The sequence below is a fragment of the Bos grunniens genome, chromosome 15 (genome assembly GCF_055505025.1).
Source record: "Bos grunniens cultivar Pamir isolate PY7600 chromosome 15, Bosgru_T2T1.0, whole genome shotgun sequence".
In the NCBI taxonomy this organism is placed as follows: domain Eukaryota; kingdom Metazoa; phylum Chordata; class Mammalia; order Artiodactyla; family Bovidae; genus Bos; species Bos grunniens.
In genome coordinates this window covers 47,291,358-47,311,621 of record NC_141179.1, presented here as the reverse complement: position 1 = coordinate 47,311,621, position 20,264 = coordinate 47,291,358, and the positions used below count along the sequence as shown (strand labels likewise).

The 20,264-nt window shown below is 44.9% G+C and overlaps 1 protein-coding gene across 1 annotated transcript in view; it reads left to right on the top strand.

Moving 5' to 3' along the window:
* Positions 1-12,100: 12,100 nt before the first annotated feature.
* Positions 12,101-20,264, top strand: part of DNHD1 (dynein heavy chain domain 1) — a 62,458-nt gene continuing 54,294 nt past the window's right edge. Inside the window, exons 1-4 of the mRNA XM_086340393.1 lie at positions 12,101-12,489; positions 12,693-12,766; positions 13,011-13,824; positions 17,660-17,833. Coding sequence (XP_086196519.1) covers positions 12,703-12,766; positions 13,011-13,824; positions 17,660-17,833 — 1,052 coding nt within the window. The 5' untranslated portion in view covers positions 12,101-12,489; positions 12,693-12,702. The remainder of the gene's footprint in view (positions 12,490-12,692; positions 12,767-13,010; positions 13,825-17,659; positions 17,834-20,264) is intronic.

Genomic DNA, 20,264 nt, shown 5'->3' with positions numbered 1-20,264 from the left:
TCTGTGTTCCCATGTCACATAATTGAGTAATTGCTGGAGAAGGGTTAACAACACAGATCTGACTCTTAACGCCTATGTTCTTTTTTTGCCCTTCTCTGGGTTCTTAGTTCCCTAACCAGGCAGTGAACCCCTGACCCAAGGAATTATGAAGTCTATGTTCTTCGAACTTCCGAAGTTTGTTTGCTCATCTGCAGTCATCCTTTCCCTAGGCATGGAAAAATAAGTGTTTCTCAATCTGATCCACCAATTAGTTCCGTAACTTTTCAATCTCTTCTGTGTATAAATATGTTCAGTACTTATGAAAAGTACTTATTCCTACTATCCATCTTCTATTGTCACTGAAGTCTCCCTCAGGTCTTGGCATAAAAAGTGTTAGCCATTGGCATGAGAGCAATGTGACATTTCAAGCACAACACAATGATAAACATTGATAAAGCTTTATCATTTTTTCACAAACATACTTGAGACAGGGTTATTCTTGCCATTGTGGCTTTAGAACTTAAGTGCTCGCTCATTTGTCAAGTCTAATTCCTTTGGGCTTTTTCAACTCTACCACCCTCTATTAGAACTTATCCTTAATAACTGCCACTCTCCTACTTTCCTCTAGTTAGACCTTTGTCTTCCTATCCATCCCTTGATACTTTAAATGTTACGCAGACAGTCCATTCGGTGTTTTTGCCTCCTAGTTCCTTGGCCCAATCTCCAATGATTTCTGCTCTGTCTTAACACCCTTAGTTATATGTCCTTAGTTATAAGTTCCTTAGTTATATTGTCACCACCCTAAACTGCTCCATCTCAAAACACTATTGCATCTTATTCACTGACTATTCCTTCCACTTTGTTTAATGAACTATTCCTCTACCATTTTTTTTTCCCCATTCTAGTCATTCTTTTGGAATAGGCTGAATTTCCTTTCATCTCTTTGTTGGACTTTGATAAAAATGAAATATTTGTGCCTGCCTTTGGACATCTAAAAACTGACCAAGGAGGACTTCTCTGGTGGTCTGGTGGCTAGGACTTGATGTTCCCGATTCAGGGAGCCCAGGTTCAATCCATGGTTGGAGAGCTAGATCCCATATGCCACGACTGAGAATTCGCATACCTCAACTGAAAAATCCCACATAGTAGAGTGAAGATCCAAGATTCTGCATGCTGCAACTGAGACCCAGCTCAGCCAAATGAAAAGCTATGGGAAGGGTTAGGGTTAGCCACCCCCTGCCCATACACACCAACCCCAGCTGTGCTACCTACCACCTATAGGGGATTCTGTCTTCATACTAAAGAGCAGACACAGAGACTGGGGACAAACTGCAGAGATAATGTTCATGTCAAAAGAATGAGTCTTAAAAACAACTTCCCAAGGAAGTCACTATAGAGCAAATTTTTATCACTGAATCCATGTGTGCTGTGTGTACTTAGTCGCTCAGTCGCATCCAACCCTTTGTGACCCCATGGACGGTGGCCTGCCAGACTCCTCTGTTCATGGGGATTCTCCAGGCAAGAATACTGGTGTGGGTTGCCATGCCCTCCTCCAGGGCATCTTCCCAACCCAGGGATTGAACCCAGGTCTCCCACATTGCAGGTGGATTCTTTACTGTCTGAGCCACCAGGGAAGCCCGTGGCTAACTTCAAATGGAGCCTCTGCCCCTGTAATCCCACTAGATTTTTCTAGTCATCTCTCCTGTTCCCTTCAGTGACTATTTCAAACCAATATTCTTAAGCCTCTTATCCCCACCATTCTGTTCACTTTCTGTAAGTAACCTTATATATTTACTTCACAGGCAAAAATGGAAGCTATCAATTAAGAGCTCTGATAACATCTCGCAACTTGGTCACCCATCTCCATCTGCACCATTCTCTTCTTTCCCTCCCATCTAAACAGGACAGGCATCCCTCTCAAGGCCAGTGCCAATGCTTGGGCCCTGAATCCTAGTCCTTCCTTCTTTGGAGACCTCTGACTTTTCCCCACTTGCCACGAGCCAGGGTGAGGAACTCCGCCGTGGCAAAGGTCATGAGGAAGGAGGCTTGGCATACGCAAAGGCGGGATCGAGCCTCAGGAGTCCCCCTGGAAATTCTCGAGCATCTACCCCCATAACCAGAGTCTGCCTACTTTACTGCTTTGTGCTCTCACCTCTGACTTTGCGGGGGCTGTCCCCCACCACCATCTTGCTCTCTCTAAAAAGAGTTAACTTACAGCTCCAGTTAATAAAGTTCCTGGGCATTAGGAGTGTTTAAATCCAAACCCCTCAGATAGCTCTCTAACTCGCCTGACAAGTTTACGCGGACTCCTACAGCTATGCATACGATTGTTTACAGTCTCCCAGCCGCAAGAGGCACGGGAAGCTTAAGATATTCAAATAGCTTAGAGCCTCTCAGAGAGTTAGAAACTGTCAGAATAAAACTAGTAAAAGATTTCATTGATGAGCCAATGCTTGCTGCCAAGTTTCCACATCCCCTGTATTGTATCCTTGAATGTGTATTAATTAATATATTTGGTATGTAGAAAAAATAAGTAGTGGCCTTGGTGTTAGCAACTTTAGACCCTTAAGGTAATAAATTCTTTCCTTTGTTGTAAACCCACTGCACCTCTGCCCTATAGGAATGCAACTTTATCTAACGCCTTTGGAGTATGGTGTCAAACTTTAAAATAATTACTCTTAGAGAAAATAAGGGAGGAGGGTTCAGAATGGGGAACAAATGTATACCTGTGGCGGATTCATTTTGATATTTGGCAAAACTAATACAATTATGTAAAGTTTAAAAATAAAATTGAAATCAGAAAGTAAAAAAAATAATTACTCTTAGAGAAAATAAGTCTTATAGTTGACAAATTTTGTCAGAGTCATAAAATGTTAATAGGCCTTCTGGCCAGAAAATGATGTAAATCACCTAAACCATTGGTATACAATAGATTTGCAGGAAAGAAACCCTGGTTTCGATAAGGATCAAAGACTGCTGACTTTGCATGATTTCACACGTCCTATTATCCTCTATGTACAACTTACGGTATAAAAGCCCCTATTGAAAATAAAGCTACAGGCCTTGCTCACCGAAGCTTCGTCTCCCCATGTCATTCTTTCTTTCACATTCTGGCTGAGTCTCTATCTGGAGCGCGGAGGTTCTCTGCGACCATTTATTTGCCTGGGCTTCTAAGACCCACTCGAGAAGGCGCCTAAGGTGGGGCACCTTCTGCTATTTGAGAGGGCACCTGCGGCCTCCGTGGTCAGAGCTAACCTGATGTCACAGGTTATATTGATTTTCCGCGTAAACCAAGCTACTCAGCCTCTTTTCTCCACGGAATTTTCCTACTGAGCTATCCTCATTCTATTACTCTTTATATCTCTAATGAATATTTAAATAAAGTTATTGTATCCTGTTTGCCGAAGCCGTCTCCCCTTCGAATTCCCTGGATCAGCCGGGGCTGGATCTCGGCACCCACTTTACTAAATTCTTATCATAAGCATCTAAATATGCGGAAGGCTTCTGTTAAAACAAACAGACCCCTCTATCTCCCAGGTACCATGTACTTTTTTCCACTTTACAGCTGAACTTCTCAGAACAGTTGGATATTAATACTTAGGTCCTCTCCATTCCCACTCCTCCTCCCACTCTATTTTGACTTCTGTAACCTTTATTGAGGAGAAGAAAATGGCAACCCACTCCAGTATTCTTGCCTAGGAAACCCCATAGACAGAGGAGCCTGGTGGGCTACAATCCATGGGGTTACAAAGAGTCAGACACGACTGAGCACAGCACAGCAGCCTTTATTCAAACAGTTTGTGAGCTCACCCTGGCTCACCAAGTGACCTTCATATCCCTGAATCCAGTGGCTATTTCCCCAGCTTACTTCATTTTTCAGTGGCATCTGGTAATATTGACTAGTTCCTCTGGCAATATTGACTAGTTCCTCATTGACACTCTCACTGGTGTCTGATTCCACTCATGGTTTTACTACTACCTCTGGCCACAGCTTCTTAGCCTCCTTTGTAGGATTACCTGCCTCCACCCATTAAATCTAAAAGTTTCTCTAGGTTCTGTTCTTTCTCAGTCTAATTTTTCTGGGATTGTTTCATCCTCACGCTGAGCCCTAGTTACTGATGACTCAGATCTCTCCTCTGAGCTACTTGATTGATGTCTCCACTTAGGTGTTTCAAAAACATCCCAATTCAACATGTTTTCTGATAAATTTTTCCTCCTATGCCTAGTACTCAACCAGTTGCAGAAACTAGAAACCTCACTCATCCCTTCACTCAACTGCCAAAATCCTGTCCAATTAAATTTCTAAAAATCGCTTGATTCTGTCTGCTTCTCTTCATCATCACAATCTCTCACCAGGATTATTGCAATTCCTGTGTCCCATACTCACTTTTGCAGCCCTCCAATCTATTCTCCATGCATTAGCCAGAAGACACAAACTGATGCTTAAGACCTTGCAATAGCTCCCTATTTTTAGACTAAAAACACATTCTGTACATGACTCAAAAGGCCCTGCATGATCCAGCCCCGGCCTATCAGCTTAATCTTGTCAGTAACTGTCAATCACTGAGCAGTTAATACTGTTTGCTGAATTGAATTGAAATCAACCACACACCTCACTCTGTGTGTGTTCTAACCACTCTGGCCTTTCAGTTCCTCTAACCTGTCATACCTGATTCCTCTGTACCTGTTGTTTCCTGGCTTGCAGTGCTTTCCCCCTTTCCCCACCTCATTTCTACTCATTCTTGAGTACTTAGTTCAAATACTTTCCTCAAATAACTGATCCCAGACTCCAGCTCCCATAAATGCTCTACTTCGGCTTGTAGTGCTTGTACACTTGGTAATTATAAACCCCATGAGGTCAGAGTCCTTGTCTGTATTGCTCACCATTGTATCCTTATCACCATGCCTGGCACATAAAAGTGCTTGATAAATATTTGTTGGATGAGTATCTTTCAGTCTCTTCCTAGCTCAATCAACTATTTATATAATAAGAGAAAGGCTTTTAATCAAAAGGAACAGCAATGAATCTGCATTTGACATTTTGCCAATGATTTTGAAGTTTTTTTCATTCAAAATTTCACTTTTTGTATCTTCCTCCCTTAATAAGATAAGTCAACACCCAAAAACCTCTGTCTGCAGCAAATTATTCAGATATTATGTGGGAGGCTGGGAAATGTTATCTTTAATCTTACTAGTCATTTACCCAGTCAAAAGTGGGAGGTTCTGGGGCTTCCCTGGTGGCTCAGTGGTGAAGAATCTGCCTGCCAATGCAGGGGATACGAGTTTGACCCCTGGTCTGGGAATATACCACATGCCACAGGACAACTAAGCCTGCATGCCACAACTACTGAAGCCTGGGCACCTAGAGCCCATGTGCCACGACAAGAGAACTCACTGCCACGAGAGGCCTGTGTACTGCAACTAGAGAGTAGCTCCGGCTCACCGCGACTGGGGAAGACCTGAGTGCAGCTACAAAGACCCGGTGCAGCCATGAAAATACATAAATAAATAAAGCTTTTTTTTTTTTAACTTTGAGGTTCTGTTACTAAGAAGGAAAAGAATGGCTACTGGGAGGTACTGCCAATCCACTTTCCATACTAACCAAGAGTGATTCTTGTAAAATAGAAATGTAACCATGGTACTCATGTACTTAAAGCCTTCCATGACCTTCAGACTCCTCCTCACAACTGAAGCTTCCTCTGATGGGCTCTGGCCTCATCTTCAGCCAGCTTTTGACTCTCTTATCCTTTGTTATAAAAGAATCAATTTACTTGTAGTGTTCAGACACATCCTGCTAACTCTGGACTCTTTGTTTTCCTGGGTATGCCCCACATTCTTCCATATATTTATAATAATTCACAAATCCTTGAGTGACTGCTTTTACCAACAGTGTTAAGCTCTGAAGATACAGAGGTGAGTGAGAAAGATGCAGTCGTTTTCCTGGAACTTAATGTGGGTGAAGGTCAATATAGAACAAGTAATCACAACTGTGATGTATGTCACGAAGAAGAAATATGCATTGCAGTGAGAACAGACAGTAGGACTAACTTAACTGTGTGTGGGGTGAAGAACTTCCCTGGGAAAGTGATTCTGAAGCTGAGACTTGAAAGATAAATTAGAACTAACCAGGCAATAGACAGGGGCAAGTGCTGCCCTCTTTTCCACCTTTCCTTTCCTGTTTAGATGCCACCTTTTACTAATTACCCTATTTAAAATGGCAACCCATCCTCTCCTCATATGGCCTTTACTGAACCTTTTTATGTCTCATTCACCATTATGTCCACAGCAGTTGGTAGAGTGCCATAAACAACAACAAAAATACATAGTTTGCACAAATCAGTTATATCACATGCTTATTATCTACTGGGCTCTAATGTAAGCATTTTATATAACAACTCATTTAATTCTCACAACAACACTGTAAAGTAAGTACTATTATTAACTTCATTTTACACACAGAAAAATGAAACTGCAGAAAAATATCTCACAACTAATAATTGGAGTCAAGTTTTCAGTCCAGTCTGACTTCCAGAGTCTGACCTCTTTCTCACTAATGAAGATTGCTGTACATTTATGCATTTGTTCCACAGATATTTTCTGGTCACCTACTCATGGTGCCTAGCACTAGAGAGAGCAGAGAGCAGTCAGAATCTGTCACCATGGAGCTTAGACTTCTAGTCAGGGGAAACAGACAATAAGCAATTAAGTATGTACTGATATGAGATGGTAATAAGTGCTATGGAGAAAATTAATGCAGAGTAAGAAGGACAAGGATGATGGGGATACTGTTGCTATTTTATGCTAGGTTGTCAGAGAAGAACTCACTAATGAGGTCTCTTGAAGCCAAAACTCGAAATGAGGGAGCAAGCCTTGGGGACATCTGGAAGAAGAGTGTTCACTGTGCTATAGCCTCTAGTTGTCCCCAGCATCCATTGTCCCCTTCTTCCTTTACTAATTGAACCCCTGACTTTAACCCAGATAGATGGTTGCTGAAAATAAATATCAAATTCTGTAGCTTTCCTTGCAGTTAGGTGTGTCTGTGTGATGAATGACGTGTGCGTTGCTAGATTGTGCCCTTAAGGGTAAGGGCATGCCTTCTGCGCTTTCCCCCATCTCACTACTTGGGATGGGGCTCAACACACATGCTGGTGAACTCTCTTGGACTTTGAAGACAAGGAACACTTCCTTGAACAAGGCAGAATAACTCAAAAGCTGCCATTCAAGCCCTGGAGTACTTATACTTGGACAGTTCTATAAGAGAAAAAATAAACTTCTATCCTGTTTAAGCCCTTGTATTTAGAGGGTCTTTTTGTTATTACAGCATATATGTAGTAGACAGAATGTTAACATGGTGCCCAAGATTTCCCACCCAGCTGTGTACACACCATGTATAAGCCCCAGGACTGAATATGACAGGTTTTGCTTCTCTGATTAGGTTGTATTATATGACATACTTGACTGTAAGAAAAGGAGATTATATGGATAGGCCAGGCCTAACTGCATTTTAAAAGCAGGGAGTTTTCAGGACTTCTCTGGTGGTTCAGTGACTAAGACCATGCTCCCAATGCAAGGGGCCCAGGTTTGATCCCTGGTCAGGGAACCAGACCCCACATGCTACAACAAAGACCTGGCACAGCCAAATAAATATATAAAAGGCAGGCAGAAGAGAATGTCAGAGAGATTTGAAACATGAGAGGGGTTTAAGGCACTGTGCCTGATTTGAAGATGAAGATACCATATGGCAAGAAAGACCAATGCCTCTTGGATGGAGCGGAGACTGGCCCCTGATGCCCAGGAGGAATCAGGGACCCCATCCCATAACCACAAGAAACTGAAAAATGCCAACAACAAGAATGAGCTTGGGGACTTCCCTGGCCATCCAATGGTTAAGACTCTGCACTTCCATACACACACACATGCACAAAAAAACAGAATGTGCTTGGAGGAGGATCTTCCCCCAGAGCCTCCAGACAAGAACTCAGTACAACCAACAGCTAGATTTCAGGCTTATGATATCCTGAGCAGAGAACCCAGTCAAGCCATGATGAGGGCACTGACATACAGAACTGTGAGATACTAAATGGGTGTTATTTTCAAGCTGCTTAGTTTGTGGCAGTTGGTTATACAGCACAGAAAACTTGTCTGTCTCTTAAATGATTGGTAGCAGAGATGCACTGTACTAAGGCTCTGGGGTGGGAGCATGCTGGGTGTGATTCTGTGAATGGGGAGAGAAGGACAGAGTTCAGAGGTAGTAGTCAGCTGAGCAGTAGCAACTTGTAGGCCTTGTAGGACTTCCTGAGGGAACGAGATGATACAACATTAGTGAGTTTGAGCAGAGTAGTGATACGATCTGCCTGTATTTGAAAAAGGCCACAGGCTGGTCTAAAAAAAGCAGATTGTATGGGCAAGGGTGGAAGCCAAGAGATGAGTTAGAAGGTGATGGAATAATCCAGTTGAGAGGTGATAGTGGCCTAGACCAAGGTTTAGCTCTTTGGTGGTGTTCAGTCACTCAGCCATGTCTGACTCTTTAGGACTCCACGGACTGCAGCACACCGGGCTTCCCTTTCCTTCACCATCTTAGTGACTTAGTGGGTTTAGCTCTTAGTGGTGAGAAATACTTGGATTTTGGACATATTTTGAAATCACAGTTTCACAGAATTTTTGCTGAACGATTAGACATGGGATGTGTGCAGGGGTCGGGGGGGGAACTATCAAGGGGACATTTCATGCAAAGATGGGCACAATAAAGGGCAGAAATAGTATGGACCTAACAGAAGCAGAAGATATTAAGAAGAGGTGGCAAGAATACACAGAAGAACTATACAAAAAAGATCTTCATGACCCAGATAACCACAATGGTGTGATTACTCACCTAGAGCCAGACATCCTGGAATTCAAAGTCAAGTGAGCCTTAGGAAGCATCACTACAAACAAAGCTAGTGGAGGTGATGGAATCCAGCTGAGCTATTTCAAGTCTTAAAAGATGATGCTGTTAAAGTGCTGCACTCAATATGCCAGCAAATTTGGAAAACTCAGCAGTAGCCACAGGACTGGAAAAGGTCAGTTTTCATTCCAATCCCAAAGAAAGGCAATGCCAAAGAATGTTCAAGTTCAGTTCAGTTCAGTCACTCAGTCATGTCCGATCCCATGAATCACAGCACGCCAGGCCTCCCTGTCCATCACCAACTCCCGGAGTTCACTCAGACTCACATCCATCGAGTCAGTGATGCCATCCAGCCATCTCATCCTCTGTCGTCCCCTTCTCCTCCTGCCTCCAATCCCTCCCAGCATCACAGTCTTTTCCAATGAGTCAACTCTTTGCATCAGGTGGCCAAAGTACTGGAGTTTCAGCTTTAGCATCATTCCTTCCAAAGAAATCCCAGGGCTGATCTCCTTCAGAATGGACTGGTTGGATCTCCTTGCAGTCCAAGGGACTCTCAAGAGTCTTCTCCAACACCACAGTTCAAAAGCATCATTTCTTCAGCGTTCAGTTTTCTTCACAGTCCAACTTTCACATCCGTACATGACCACTGGAAAAACCATAGCTTTGACTAGACGGACTTTTGTTGGCAAAGTAATGTCTCTGCTTTTGAATATGCTGACTAGGTTCGTCATAACTTTCCTTCCAAGGAATAAGCGTCTTTTAATTTCATGGCTGCAATCACCATCTGCAGTGATTTTGGAGCCCAAAAACATAAAGTCTGACACTGTTTCCACTGTTTCCCCATCTATTTCCCATGAAGTGATGGGACTAGATGCCATGATCTTCGTTTTCTGAATGTTGAGCTTTAAGCCAAATTTTTCACTCTCCTCTTTCACTTTCATCAAGAGGCTTTTGAGTTCCTCTTAACTTTCTGCCATAAGGGTGGTGTCATCTGCATATCTGAGGTTATTGATATTTCTCCTGGCAATCTTGATTCCAGCTTGTGTTTCTTCCAGTCTAGCGTTTCTCATGATGTACTCTGCATATAAGTTCTACCGCACAATTGCACTCATCTCACGCGCTAGTAAAGTAATGCTCAAAATTCTCCAAGTTAAGCCTCACTTGGATCAAGGAGTTTGTCTTACTTGGAATTTTTGTTAAGGGTGTGATAGTCTAGATGGATACATGCAAGTGCATGTTGGGTGGGGTGGGGTGTCCCAAAATACCCCTGTTGTAAGTGCCCATAGCAATTTACAGGCTCAGTAATAGATAAACAAGCATATGGACTACACCTGCCCACGATACCCTCAGGATTGCTACTTTCCCAAATCTCCCAGGTTCAGTACCTGAACCGAGAACTTCCAGATGTTCAAGCTGGATCTAGAAAACACAGAAGAACAGAGATCACATTGCCAGCATCTATTGGATCATAGAAAAAGCAAGAGAGTTTCAGAAAAACATCTAATTCTGCTTTATTGACTGTGCCAAAACCTTTGACTGAGTGGATCACAACAAACTGTGGAAAATTCTTCAAGAGATGGGAATACCAGACCACCTTACTTGCCTCCTGAGAAATCTGTATTCAGGTCAAGTAGCAATAGTTAGAACTGGACATGGAACAACAGACTGGTTCCAAATTGGGAAAGGAGTATGTCAAGGCTGTATACTGCCACCCTGTTTATTTAACTTATGCATAGAGAAAATCATGCAAAATGCCAGGCTGGATGAAGCACTAGCTGGAATCAAGATTGCCAGGAGAAATATCAATAACCTCAGATATGCAGATGACACCACCCTTATGAAAGGAAGTGAAGAGCATCTTGATGAAAGTGAAAGAGAAGAATGAAAAAGCTGGCTTAAAACTCAATGTTCAAAAAACGAAGATCATGATATCTGGTCCCATTCCTTCGTGGCAAATAGTTGGGGAAACAATGCAAACAGTGACAGAGTTTATTTTCTTGGGCTCCCAAATTACTGCAGATGGTGACCACAGCCAAGAAATTAAGATGCTTGCTCCTTGGAAGAAAAGCTATGGCCAACCTAGGCAGCATATTAAAAAGCAGAGACAGTACCTTGATGACAAAGTTCTGTCTAGTCAAAGCTTTGGTTTTTCCAGTAGTCATGTAAGGGATGTGAGAGTTGGACCATAAAGGAGGCTGAGCGCTGAAGAATTGATGCTTTCGAAATGTGTTGGAGACACATTTGTTGGGACTCTTCAGAGTCCCTTGGACTGCAAGGAGATCAAACCAGTCAATCCTAAGGGAAATCAGCCCTGAATATTCATTGGAAGGACTGATGCTGAAGCTGAAACTCCAATACTTTGGCTACCTGATGTGAAGAACTGACTCATTGGAAAAGACTCTGATGCTGGGAAAGATTGAAGGCAGGAGAAGGGGATGACAGAGGATGAGATGGTTGGATGGCATCACTAACTCGATAGACTTGAGTTTGAGCAAGCTCCGGGAGTTGGTGATGGACAGGGAGGGCTAGCGTGCTGCAGTCCATGGGGTTGCAAAGAGTCAGACACAACTGTACAACTGAACTGACTGAAACTTTGACCCAAGCAACTGGAAAAACAGACTTGCTATTTACTGAGATGTGGAAGAAAACGAAAGAAACAGGCTTATTTGGGGGAGGAGGCAGTTAGGACTCAGGTTTTGGACCTTTTAAGTTTTTAAGTTTGGAATTCTTATCAGATATCCAAAGTGGAGCTGGGACTCTGTCACATGCTGAATTTCTATTTATTTTAATCATTCAGGCGTTTTCCCCTGCCCTCCCACTATCCCCAAACCCCCAGATTTTGAGCTCCCCTGTGATCAAGGAGTTTGTCTTACTTGGATTTTTTGCTAGGTGTGGTGGTCTAGGTGGGGTGGGTTGGGGTGTCCCATTGACCCCTGTTGTGGGTGCCCGTAGCAACTTACAGGCTCAGTAATAGATAAACAGGCAATATGGACTACACCCGCTCGCGACGCCAGCAGGATTGCTAGTTTCCCAAATCAAACAAGTCGTTCTTTTCCAAACCCAACCAGCCAGACTGCCTATTCCCAAGGCCTGCGAGCAGAGGGCAGATTTGGCCTGGGCCCGCCCCCTCCCCCAGGGCCCCGCCCCTTCCTGGCCCCGCATGGGCTCTCACCGGAGGCTCGGGCCTCAGGCGACGTGCTAACTGTTCTAACAGTTGGGAGGGATGGGGCCGCGGGTGAGTCCGCTGCTGGGGATCCCTTCCTTTCGCAGCACTGCTCCCAGACACACAGACACACACATTCTCACCACTGACCCCCACCCCGCCCGGAGTGTCCCGTTCTCCCACACCCCCTCCCTTCCTCTCCCCTTTCACCTCCTCTTCCTCCCGCACCCAGCCCAGCAGTCTCCGCTCTTCCCCCGCCCCCGCCTCTATCCCGCTTAGTAGTCCTTTGTGCCCTCTCCTCTGGTTTCTATCCTCAACACGTTCTCTTAGTCCACGGGAGGGCAAACGGGACCGGGCTTTGCTGCCTGTCCGTGACGACCTGTTCTCCTTCAGGCGATCTCCAGGCTCCAGTCCCAGTGACTGTTCCCTGCTATTCTGAGGTCCTCTGAGTGAGCCCTTTTAGGTGCGTGAGCCACTTTGCCTCTACCAGTGATCATACGTGTGCGTGTCAGGCTCTGTTTTGGGGGTGGCTGTGAATAGAGCGAGCCTGTGCCGGAGATCCAAGTCTTACAGTGATCATACGTGTGCGTGCCAGTCTCTGTGTGGGGGTGGCTGTGAATAGAGCGAGCCTGAGCCCAAGTCTAAGTTCATCCATTTCTCCTACAGGCACTTCCCCATGAGACCTCACCAGCACATCCCGCTCTCTTCCCTTCCCTTGCCTTCTGTGCCCCATAGCCCAGGTGAGGGGATGGTGTTGGGGGCAGTGGAAAGGGACTCCTGTGCAGGGACGGGCCTGCCTCCGTCCTGGGCCTGCTTTTCACCGGTCTTAAGGGGAAGCTGTAGGGTTGGTTGAGGGTCTCAGGAAACTGCAGCTCTATCCATCTCACTGTCCTAAGTCCCTCCCTTCCCCGTTCTCCCAGTCCCCTTGACACTGCCCAGAGCCTAAGCCCCCTTCTCTTGCCTCTCTTGCTCTGCACCAAGCAGGTGAGATCCATCAACCAGGAGCCTGGAACTGGCAGTTGGATCCTGAGCAATGGGCAGGAGCAGTTCGACGGCAGTTGAATGCCTGGCTCCTCTTGGTCTCAGATGAAGAGGCATCATCTAAAGCCCTTGAATCTCCACGCTCCGTAGGTGTCCTGGACAAAGCAGAGCAGCACCAAGCCTGTCAGAGAAAAAAGAGGCAGTCTCTGAAGGCAGTGACTCGGTCTGAGCAGCCCACAGTGCTGGAGCTCCTGGTAGCTGAGCTCCAAACCCTGTTCTCGAAAGTGCTACAGGATGGCAGCCCTGCGGCGTGGAACTACCTGCACGCCGTGCTGGGTCTGCTGCCCCCATATCGAGCGCTGCTGGTCGGCCGCCTTGACTTGCTGCCTTTCCTAGAGCGGCTATACCGCTGGGCACCCTGGGTTCAGGCCCAGCTCCACTTGGATCTGCTGGATGCCATAGACCAGGCCTTTCCCCGAGATACCTCGTTGTTAGAGGGCACCTCCCATGTTGACTGCTATCCCCAGAAGAAGAGGTTCCATCATGGGACCCCATGCCCAGCATGCCCTTTTGTGCAGGCCCAGTGGGAAGGGCAGCAAGTCGAGGACGATTTGGCCACATGGCTGCGACCACTGACCCTGCCCGAGCTACAGCACAGCCTGGGTATTGTCGGTGCGGAAGTGGCCATGGAAGAGACCCAGTGGCTAGATGGCCTCAGGCTTCTGCCCTTGGCACTGGCGACTGACATCCCAGTACAGTATGAAAGCAGGGACACTGACAACGCAGAGGAGGAGCCTGTTGGAAGAACAGAGACTAAGTAAGTGAGGAACCTAGTCCAGGGCTTTGAGCCAAGGAAAGAAAAAAAACCTCTTCCTTTCTGTCTGCTAATAATCCCAGTGGTCTCTATTAATCCCCTTAGGAAAATGCAGAAATTAATGAAAATCACAAGGCAACCTCAGGAAGCCAAAGCTTCAGAAAACAGCCTGAGTTTCCAAGAGTTTCTAGAGTTCTTTCTCATGTAGCGCTTAGTTGTTTTTCTCACTTGTTCCGTAATCCCTGAATCTTGCCCCTAGGCCTACCTACTGCAGGATACTCAATCTGGATCTCTTTCTCCAGATGCTCCTAGGTGAGTGCCTGTCTGGGGGCCCCTCCCATTCGTCTATGTGGGAGGGGCCCCCTCCCACGTCTTGGAGCTCCCATGTCTTGGAGCTAAACCAGCTCCAAGGCAGACTAGAGTTGGCTGCACTGCCAGCTAAGACTTTTCATTCTGATCCTTCCAGAGTCTTTTGCCCTACGAGTGAGGGACTCTTGGCCCTTGGGGTGATGATTTTCTCCCCAGTGTGGCTCTTAAACTGCTCTCTTAGGATTTCAGAATGCCTACAGAGACACCCTCTTCTCAGAGTTCTCTAACTCTAGTCTTGGAATTTCTCCCTGTCCCCTGGCCAGCTTCTCTGTGACACATTCTGGAAACTCAAGCTGTTTTCTGTTTCATATTCTCTAGGACTGGCTTGCAGGCATTCATACATTCACTGTCTGGGAAGAAGGCTAGTTTTACCTTCAATCAACCTTGGAGTTCTCAATTTTAGCTCTGTTTATGGCTGGGTCAGACTTCCCTGGTGGCTCAGATGGTAAAGCGTCTGTCTACAATGAGGGAGACCCGGGTTCAATCCCTGGGTTGGGAAGATCCCCTGGAAAAGGAAACGGCAATATACTCCAAGACTATTGCCTGGAAAATCCCATAGACAGAGGAGCCTGGTAGGCTACAGTCCATGGGGTCGCAAAGAGTTGGACACGATTGAGCGATTTCACTATATCACTATATATGGCTGGGTCAAGTTTTTCCTAAAGCCTTAGAGCCTTAACAGTGGGCAGATAGGTAGGCTCTTGGAGTCCTGATGGAAGGTGGCCAGTGCTTTCATTGTGTATGCCTTCAATTGCCCCACCAGATGCTTTTTTTTCAATGATCTGTCCTGTGCCCTGAGTATAAGTCTCCTTTCCTAGGGGAGCAATCTAGATTGAGTGAGAATGGGCTGAGATGCTGGCAAGAAGTCAAGTTCTTGGTCCTCTTTTTGGAGCTGGCAGTAAACCTCTGAGGCCTAGTTAATATGGCTTAATTTCACCATATTCCCCAGGACTGGCCTCCCAGGCATTTATACGTTCAAGAAGTATTATTGAATAAACAATATATATCAGGAACTGCTAGATGCTGAGGATAAGAGAGATTCAATGTCTTCCCTTGGGTTTTGCTGCTGCTGCTGCTGCTGCTAAGTGGCTTCAGTTGTGTCTGACTCTGTGCGACCCCACAGATGGCAGCCCACCAGGTTCCTCTGTCCCTGGGATTCTTCAGGCAAGAGTACTGGAGTGGGTTGCCATTTCCTTCTCCACCCTGGGGTTTTACAGCTTAGTTAAGGGAGATAGATGTTAAATTAGTTGATTTAAGTAAAATAGCATTACAATTTGTGTTAAATGCTACAAAATCAAAGAACACTGCCTTTTCCCTGACTCTTCCTCTAGGGGTATGTGTTTGTGTGTGTGCATGCACATCAGAATTAGGAGAAAGCACATCAGAGGAGTTTGGGTTTAAATTTGGGTTGACAAAATACCTTGAAGCTCAGGAAGTGAAATAAAGTGGAAAGTTTCAAAGAGGAGGGAGTAGTCAGTGTTAAACTCTATCAAGACAATTAAGAAAAATCTGAAAAAATATTCACTGGATTTAGCAACAAGGAAGAGGTTGGTGAGAGCAGTTTCAGTGTAGTTTCTTGATGAGGAAGGCAGACTGTAGTGCATTCAGAAGTGAATGGAAGGGGAAGAAGTGGAAATCATGTTTCATTCTTTCATGAAGCTTGGCTTGAAAGAGAGTGATTAGGACAGCAGATTGAAAGAACAGTGGTGTCTGAGTAGGACTTTCAACAAATGGAGAGGTGTTTATAGCCCTCAAGACAGTCTTTGAGAAGCTGGTGCTCAATAAATATTTGTAGAGTGAATGAATAAGCATAGGCTAACAACGGAAGAAGAGGAGATTAAAAATACGTCGTGAAGAGGGAAGAAGGGACCCAGAGCACAAACGGAGGAATTAGTCTTGGAGGGAAGAAGGTCACTCCTCCCACTCACATTTGGAGGCAAAAGTAGAATGGAAATATGTACAGATAAACGTGTGGGAAGGCAACTGAACTTGAGGGAGTTATTTCATGGCTGGGAGCCTCAGTTTTTACTGGGCAGGGACAGAGGCAAAGAAGGGGACTGGGAGCTCAGCGGGGCTGGGCGTGGGAGTGGGGAGGTGGAAGCCTGCAAAAGCAGTCAAGGAGACTGCAAGGGGTAGCTGCCTGAGGACTTGTACTAAGACATCAAGCAGAGCAAGCCCACAGATGAGAATGGACTCCAGGAGTCTATACAGGAGATAATATTTCTGTTCTGAGATCTTCTGAACCTGCTTAGTACAAGTAGGGCTTTAATTATCAAGGAAATGAAACTTTAGTGCAGTTACACCATTAAGATGTCCTGATCTAATGTCAAAATCACAAACCCTGTTGTTGATGTGAACTTCACTTAATTTGATTAATTTATTTATTTTTGGCTGTTCTGGGTCTTCATTGCTGCCAATGGGATTTCTCTAGTTGCGGAAACCTGGGGCCACTCCCTGGTTATAGTGCCAGGGCTTCTCGTTGCGGTGGCTTCTTTTGTTGCAGAGCACAGGCTCAGCAGTTGTGGTGCGAGGGCACAGCTGCTCTGTGGCATGTGGAATCTTCCAGGACCAAGGATTGAACCCGTGTCCCCTGCATTGGCAGGTGGATTCTCAAGCACTAGACCACCAGGGAAGTCCCGATGTGGACTTTAGGGATGGCATTGTAGCCCTGGGGTAACTTGTTCTGTTGATCTAGATTTGGGTTAATTAATGGCATGAATATACTTGGACTGATTAAGTCTCAACTGAATTATTCAGAGGGTTTTTGGTTTGTTTTATTTTTGTGTTCTGAGTTTACTCTAACCAAATTTGTTAGTCCAGGTAATTGACTTTTGGCTTCTCTAATAATTAATTTTAATTTAATTTTAATTAATTTTAATTTTATCAGCTGAAATGGTAGAAGGGTAGGAAGACTGATGGTATTGGTGCAGGCTTAAGGGTGCTGAAGGATGTATAGTTGGATCCCAGCTGGGAAGAGATGGATGTGAAGGTGGAGTTTGGGTGATGATGGAGAAAGAGCAAGAAAGAACCCCCAGGCATGGAGATCATGAAGAGTTGGAAAGGAGGTATAATGGGGACAAAGATAAGAGATCTAGAAGGCTAGGAACGTTGCCAGAGAGGAGATATCTAGGACTGTGGGCTTGCAAGGTGATGAGTTGGGACAGCAAAGTATTCCTATGACTTTTACTGAGTATTATGTAACACTGATGTCATAGTAATCACAATCAATCAGAACGACTACTCATTTTTCAGAAAGGGAAGGGTTCTTCACACACAGATCTGAATGACTGCAGCTGCCTGGGCTGTATTTGCTTAGCATGTAAACCTTTGGGTATAGATGGTTGACAGGCTCTAACAAGGCCACATCAGGCCCTCTCAGGCACCTAATCTAGCTCCTTTGTTCACTGGCAGACAGAGGCCACCTGACTGCTTTGCTCTGCCTCTTCTCTCCTGACTTTGTATCATACAGGTCTCAGCTGGACTTGGAAGTTCCTGAGGAGAAGACCCACCAAAAAAGAAGCACTGGCTTCTTACCACAAATTTCCCTCCCGGGTAGCCAGATAATGGCCGTTATGAAGACAGAGAGGTACCTGAAGAAGATCCACTTCCTTTATCTCAACGTGGCTCCCAGCCGTTACTTTACGTGAGAGCCCACGCCCAGAGCCCTGACCTGCTCCTCCCACTCCCTGACTTCCCCCTACACTATCTTCCCCTCCTCTCCAGACCTGCTACTTTCCCGTCTTTCCTCTCCCCTCTCATTTCTTCTGTCTCCCGGGTTCCCTCTTTCTTCCCTTCTCCGCCTTCTCTCCACTCTTCACTTCCTCTTGCTCCCCTTTGCTCTCATGGCTTTTCGTGTTAGTCATTCTTTTCTACTTTTTGCTCTGTTTTCTTTATTTGGTCATCACCTCAGAAGGGAATTTGATGGTGAATTCTTCTAACTCCAGTGCAAGAATCAGGTGTTCATTTAAATCTTTGTGTTTCACAAGGCATCATTTTCCTTAGACTACTTTCCTTTAACTTTTACCTTTTGGTCCTCGTTTTATCTCTGTGCTATGAAAACAAGTCTTCTTCCGTATGACTCGAGAGTCATTCATTCATTTTCTTCCATTAGATCAAAATCTTAGTATTTTTAAAAGCCCTATTCAAGTCTCTTCTCTTCCCAGAAATATCAGTAGTAATTACCATTAATCAAGCTTTTTTTTTTTTTTTTTAATACCTGTGTCATTTAATCCCCACCTACCAGTTAGGTGCCATTATTATTCCATATATGAAATGAGTAGACTGATGCATAGACAGGTTATGTGACTTGTCCAAGACCACATAGTAAGTGGTAGAAACAAGACTGAAACCTGGCACTGTCTTAACTCAAAAGTCCATACTCTTGAGCAGTATCTGATATCTATTCCCAGGAATCTATATATCCTGCATACACTGACCTCTTTCTCCTGAACTTCAGTGGGACTAATGATCTGTACCATCCACTGATTTACTGATCAATTCATTTAACAAGAGCTCACTGAGAGCATTGTGCTTGTTATTAAGCAATTGTCTCTTGACTCTAGTTCTGCTCTTCTCTCTTTGCTTTGTAATGCTGGGGCTGGGACTCTGTAAACTTCATTTCTCTTTTTTCAGCTAGCTTCCTGTTAGGTTTGATTAACAGGGGGTGCTAGAATGAGACCGGATAGCAGGATAAAAGGAGAAGGGACTTTGTCCTTCCTCTGCTTTTCCTTCATATCATTGCCCCAGAAATGGTCGTTCACTCTGCCAGCAGCAGGCACTTTCTGAAGCAGCCTCTTCCTGATCCTGGCACTGCAAGAGGGATCAATGCCAAACCAAGGGGTAGCGCCTTCCCATCAGAGTTCCGAATCATAGCTCTCCAAGACCCCTCCTCCGAACTCCTCCTCTGAACTCCTTATTTACTAGTAGCAGCCAGGTGGCATTCCTTAGAAATCCAAGTCCCTGTACTACAAGCCCCTCCTCCAAATCCATGGCTTCTGAGAACCTAAACCTCTTTCCTTTGTTCCTCTAATCTCAGGGCTGGCATCCATTTCCTGTAGTTATTGTCTCTGCTCTACCTTAGTTTTCCCTTTTTGCTTTTCAGGTGTCCTCTGACACCTTTTCTGAAACACAGTTTCTTTATTGAGTTCACTTTGTTGAAATGCTGAATGCAATTTCTGTTTTCCTGACTGGACTCTGATATAGTACTTGGCATCATGAGTGGTCTCCGGAAACAATCCTCAAATATGGGTTTCTGATATTGATTTGGTAATGTCCTTGGCCTTGGACAGTACTAGGCTTTTTGCTAATGGGAAATAGCAGGCTAGTAATCCATGACCTGTGGTGACATCACAACTGACTGAATTGTCGCTGTAGTTGAAGATGATGAACTACCTACTGACACCTAGTGGCTGCTACACTTAACTGTCCAGCTGTAGTGACAGTAATGGTAGCAATGTGGGATGGGAGCCCTGTTGACAATGGTGGAGAGCCTATAGAAAGAAAATGACAAGCTTAGGGCTTTCAACTATCAGCTCAGTCATAATCAGAGAAGCAACATATTCAAAGATAATTAGGCACAGAGAGAAACAAGAAACCATGAGCAAGAGAACTAAAAAAGCAGTGAATAATTACAGGGCCCGCATCTGCCCAAAAAGAAACACAGTGAAGTGAGTTTTGCACAGTGAGTTTTGCACTTGTTGCTGCTTTTCTCCAAACAGAGATTCCAGTAGAGCAATGGTGTGTCAGTTTTACTATATGCTCCGGAAAGATAGAGAAGAAAATCTGACCTTTCATCAGACTCAGAATAGTAAAGAGCAGAAGTGGGTTTAAAGCAGATTTGGTTTTAAAACAAAAGAGCTGGGGGCCCACACCAAGGAGGGAGGTGTTTTCTGGTTCAACCTGTGTTATAACCAGAGTCCCCTCTGGAAGCCCAGGGGATTTAACTTGTGAGTTCTCTTAATGATTTTCACGTTTTATCTAGATACTTTGCCCAGTTTTTATAGCTGTTCTCAAGGGGAGTGTTGGTCCATATTGCTAGTGCACCTTCAGTAAAAGTGGAAACCTGGCATTTTTTG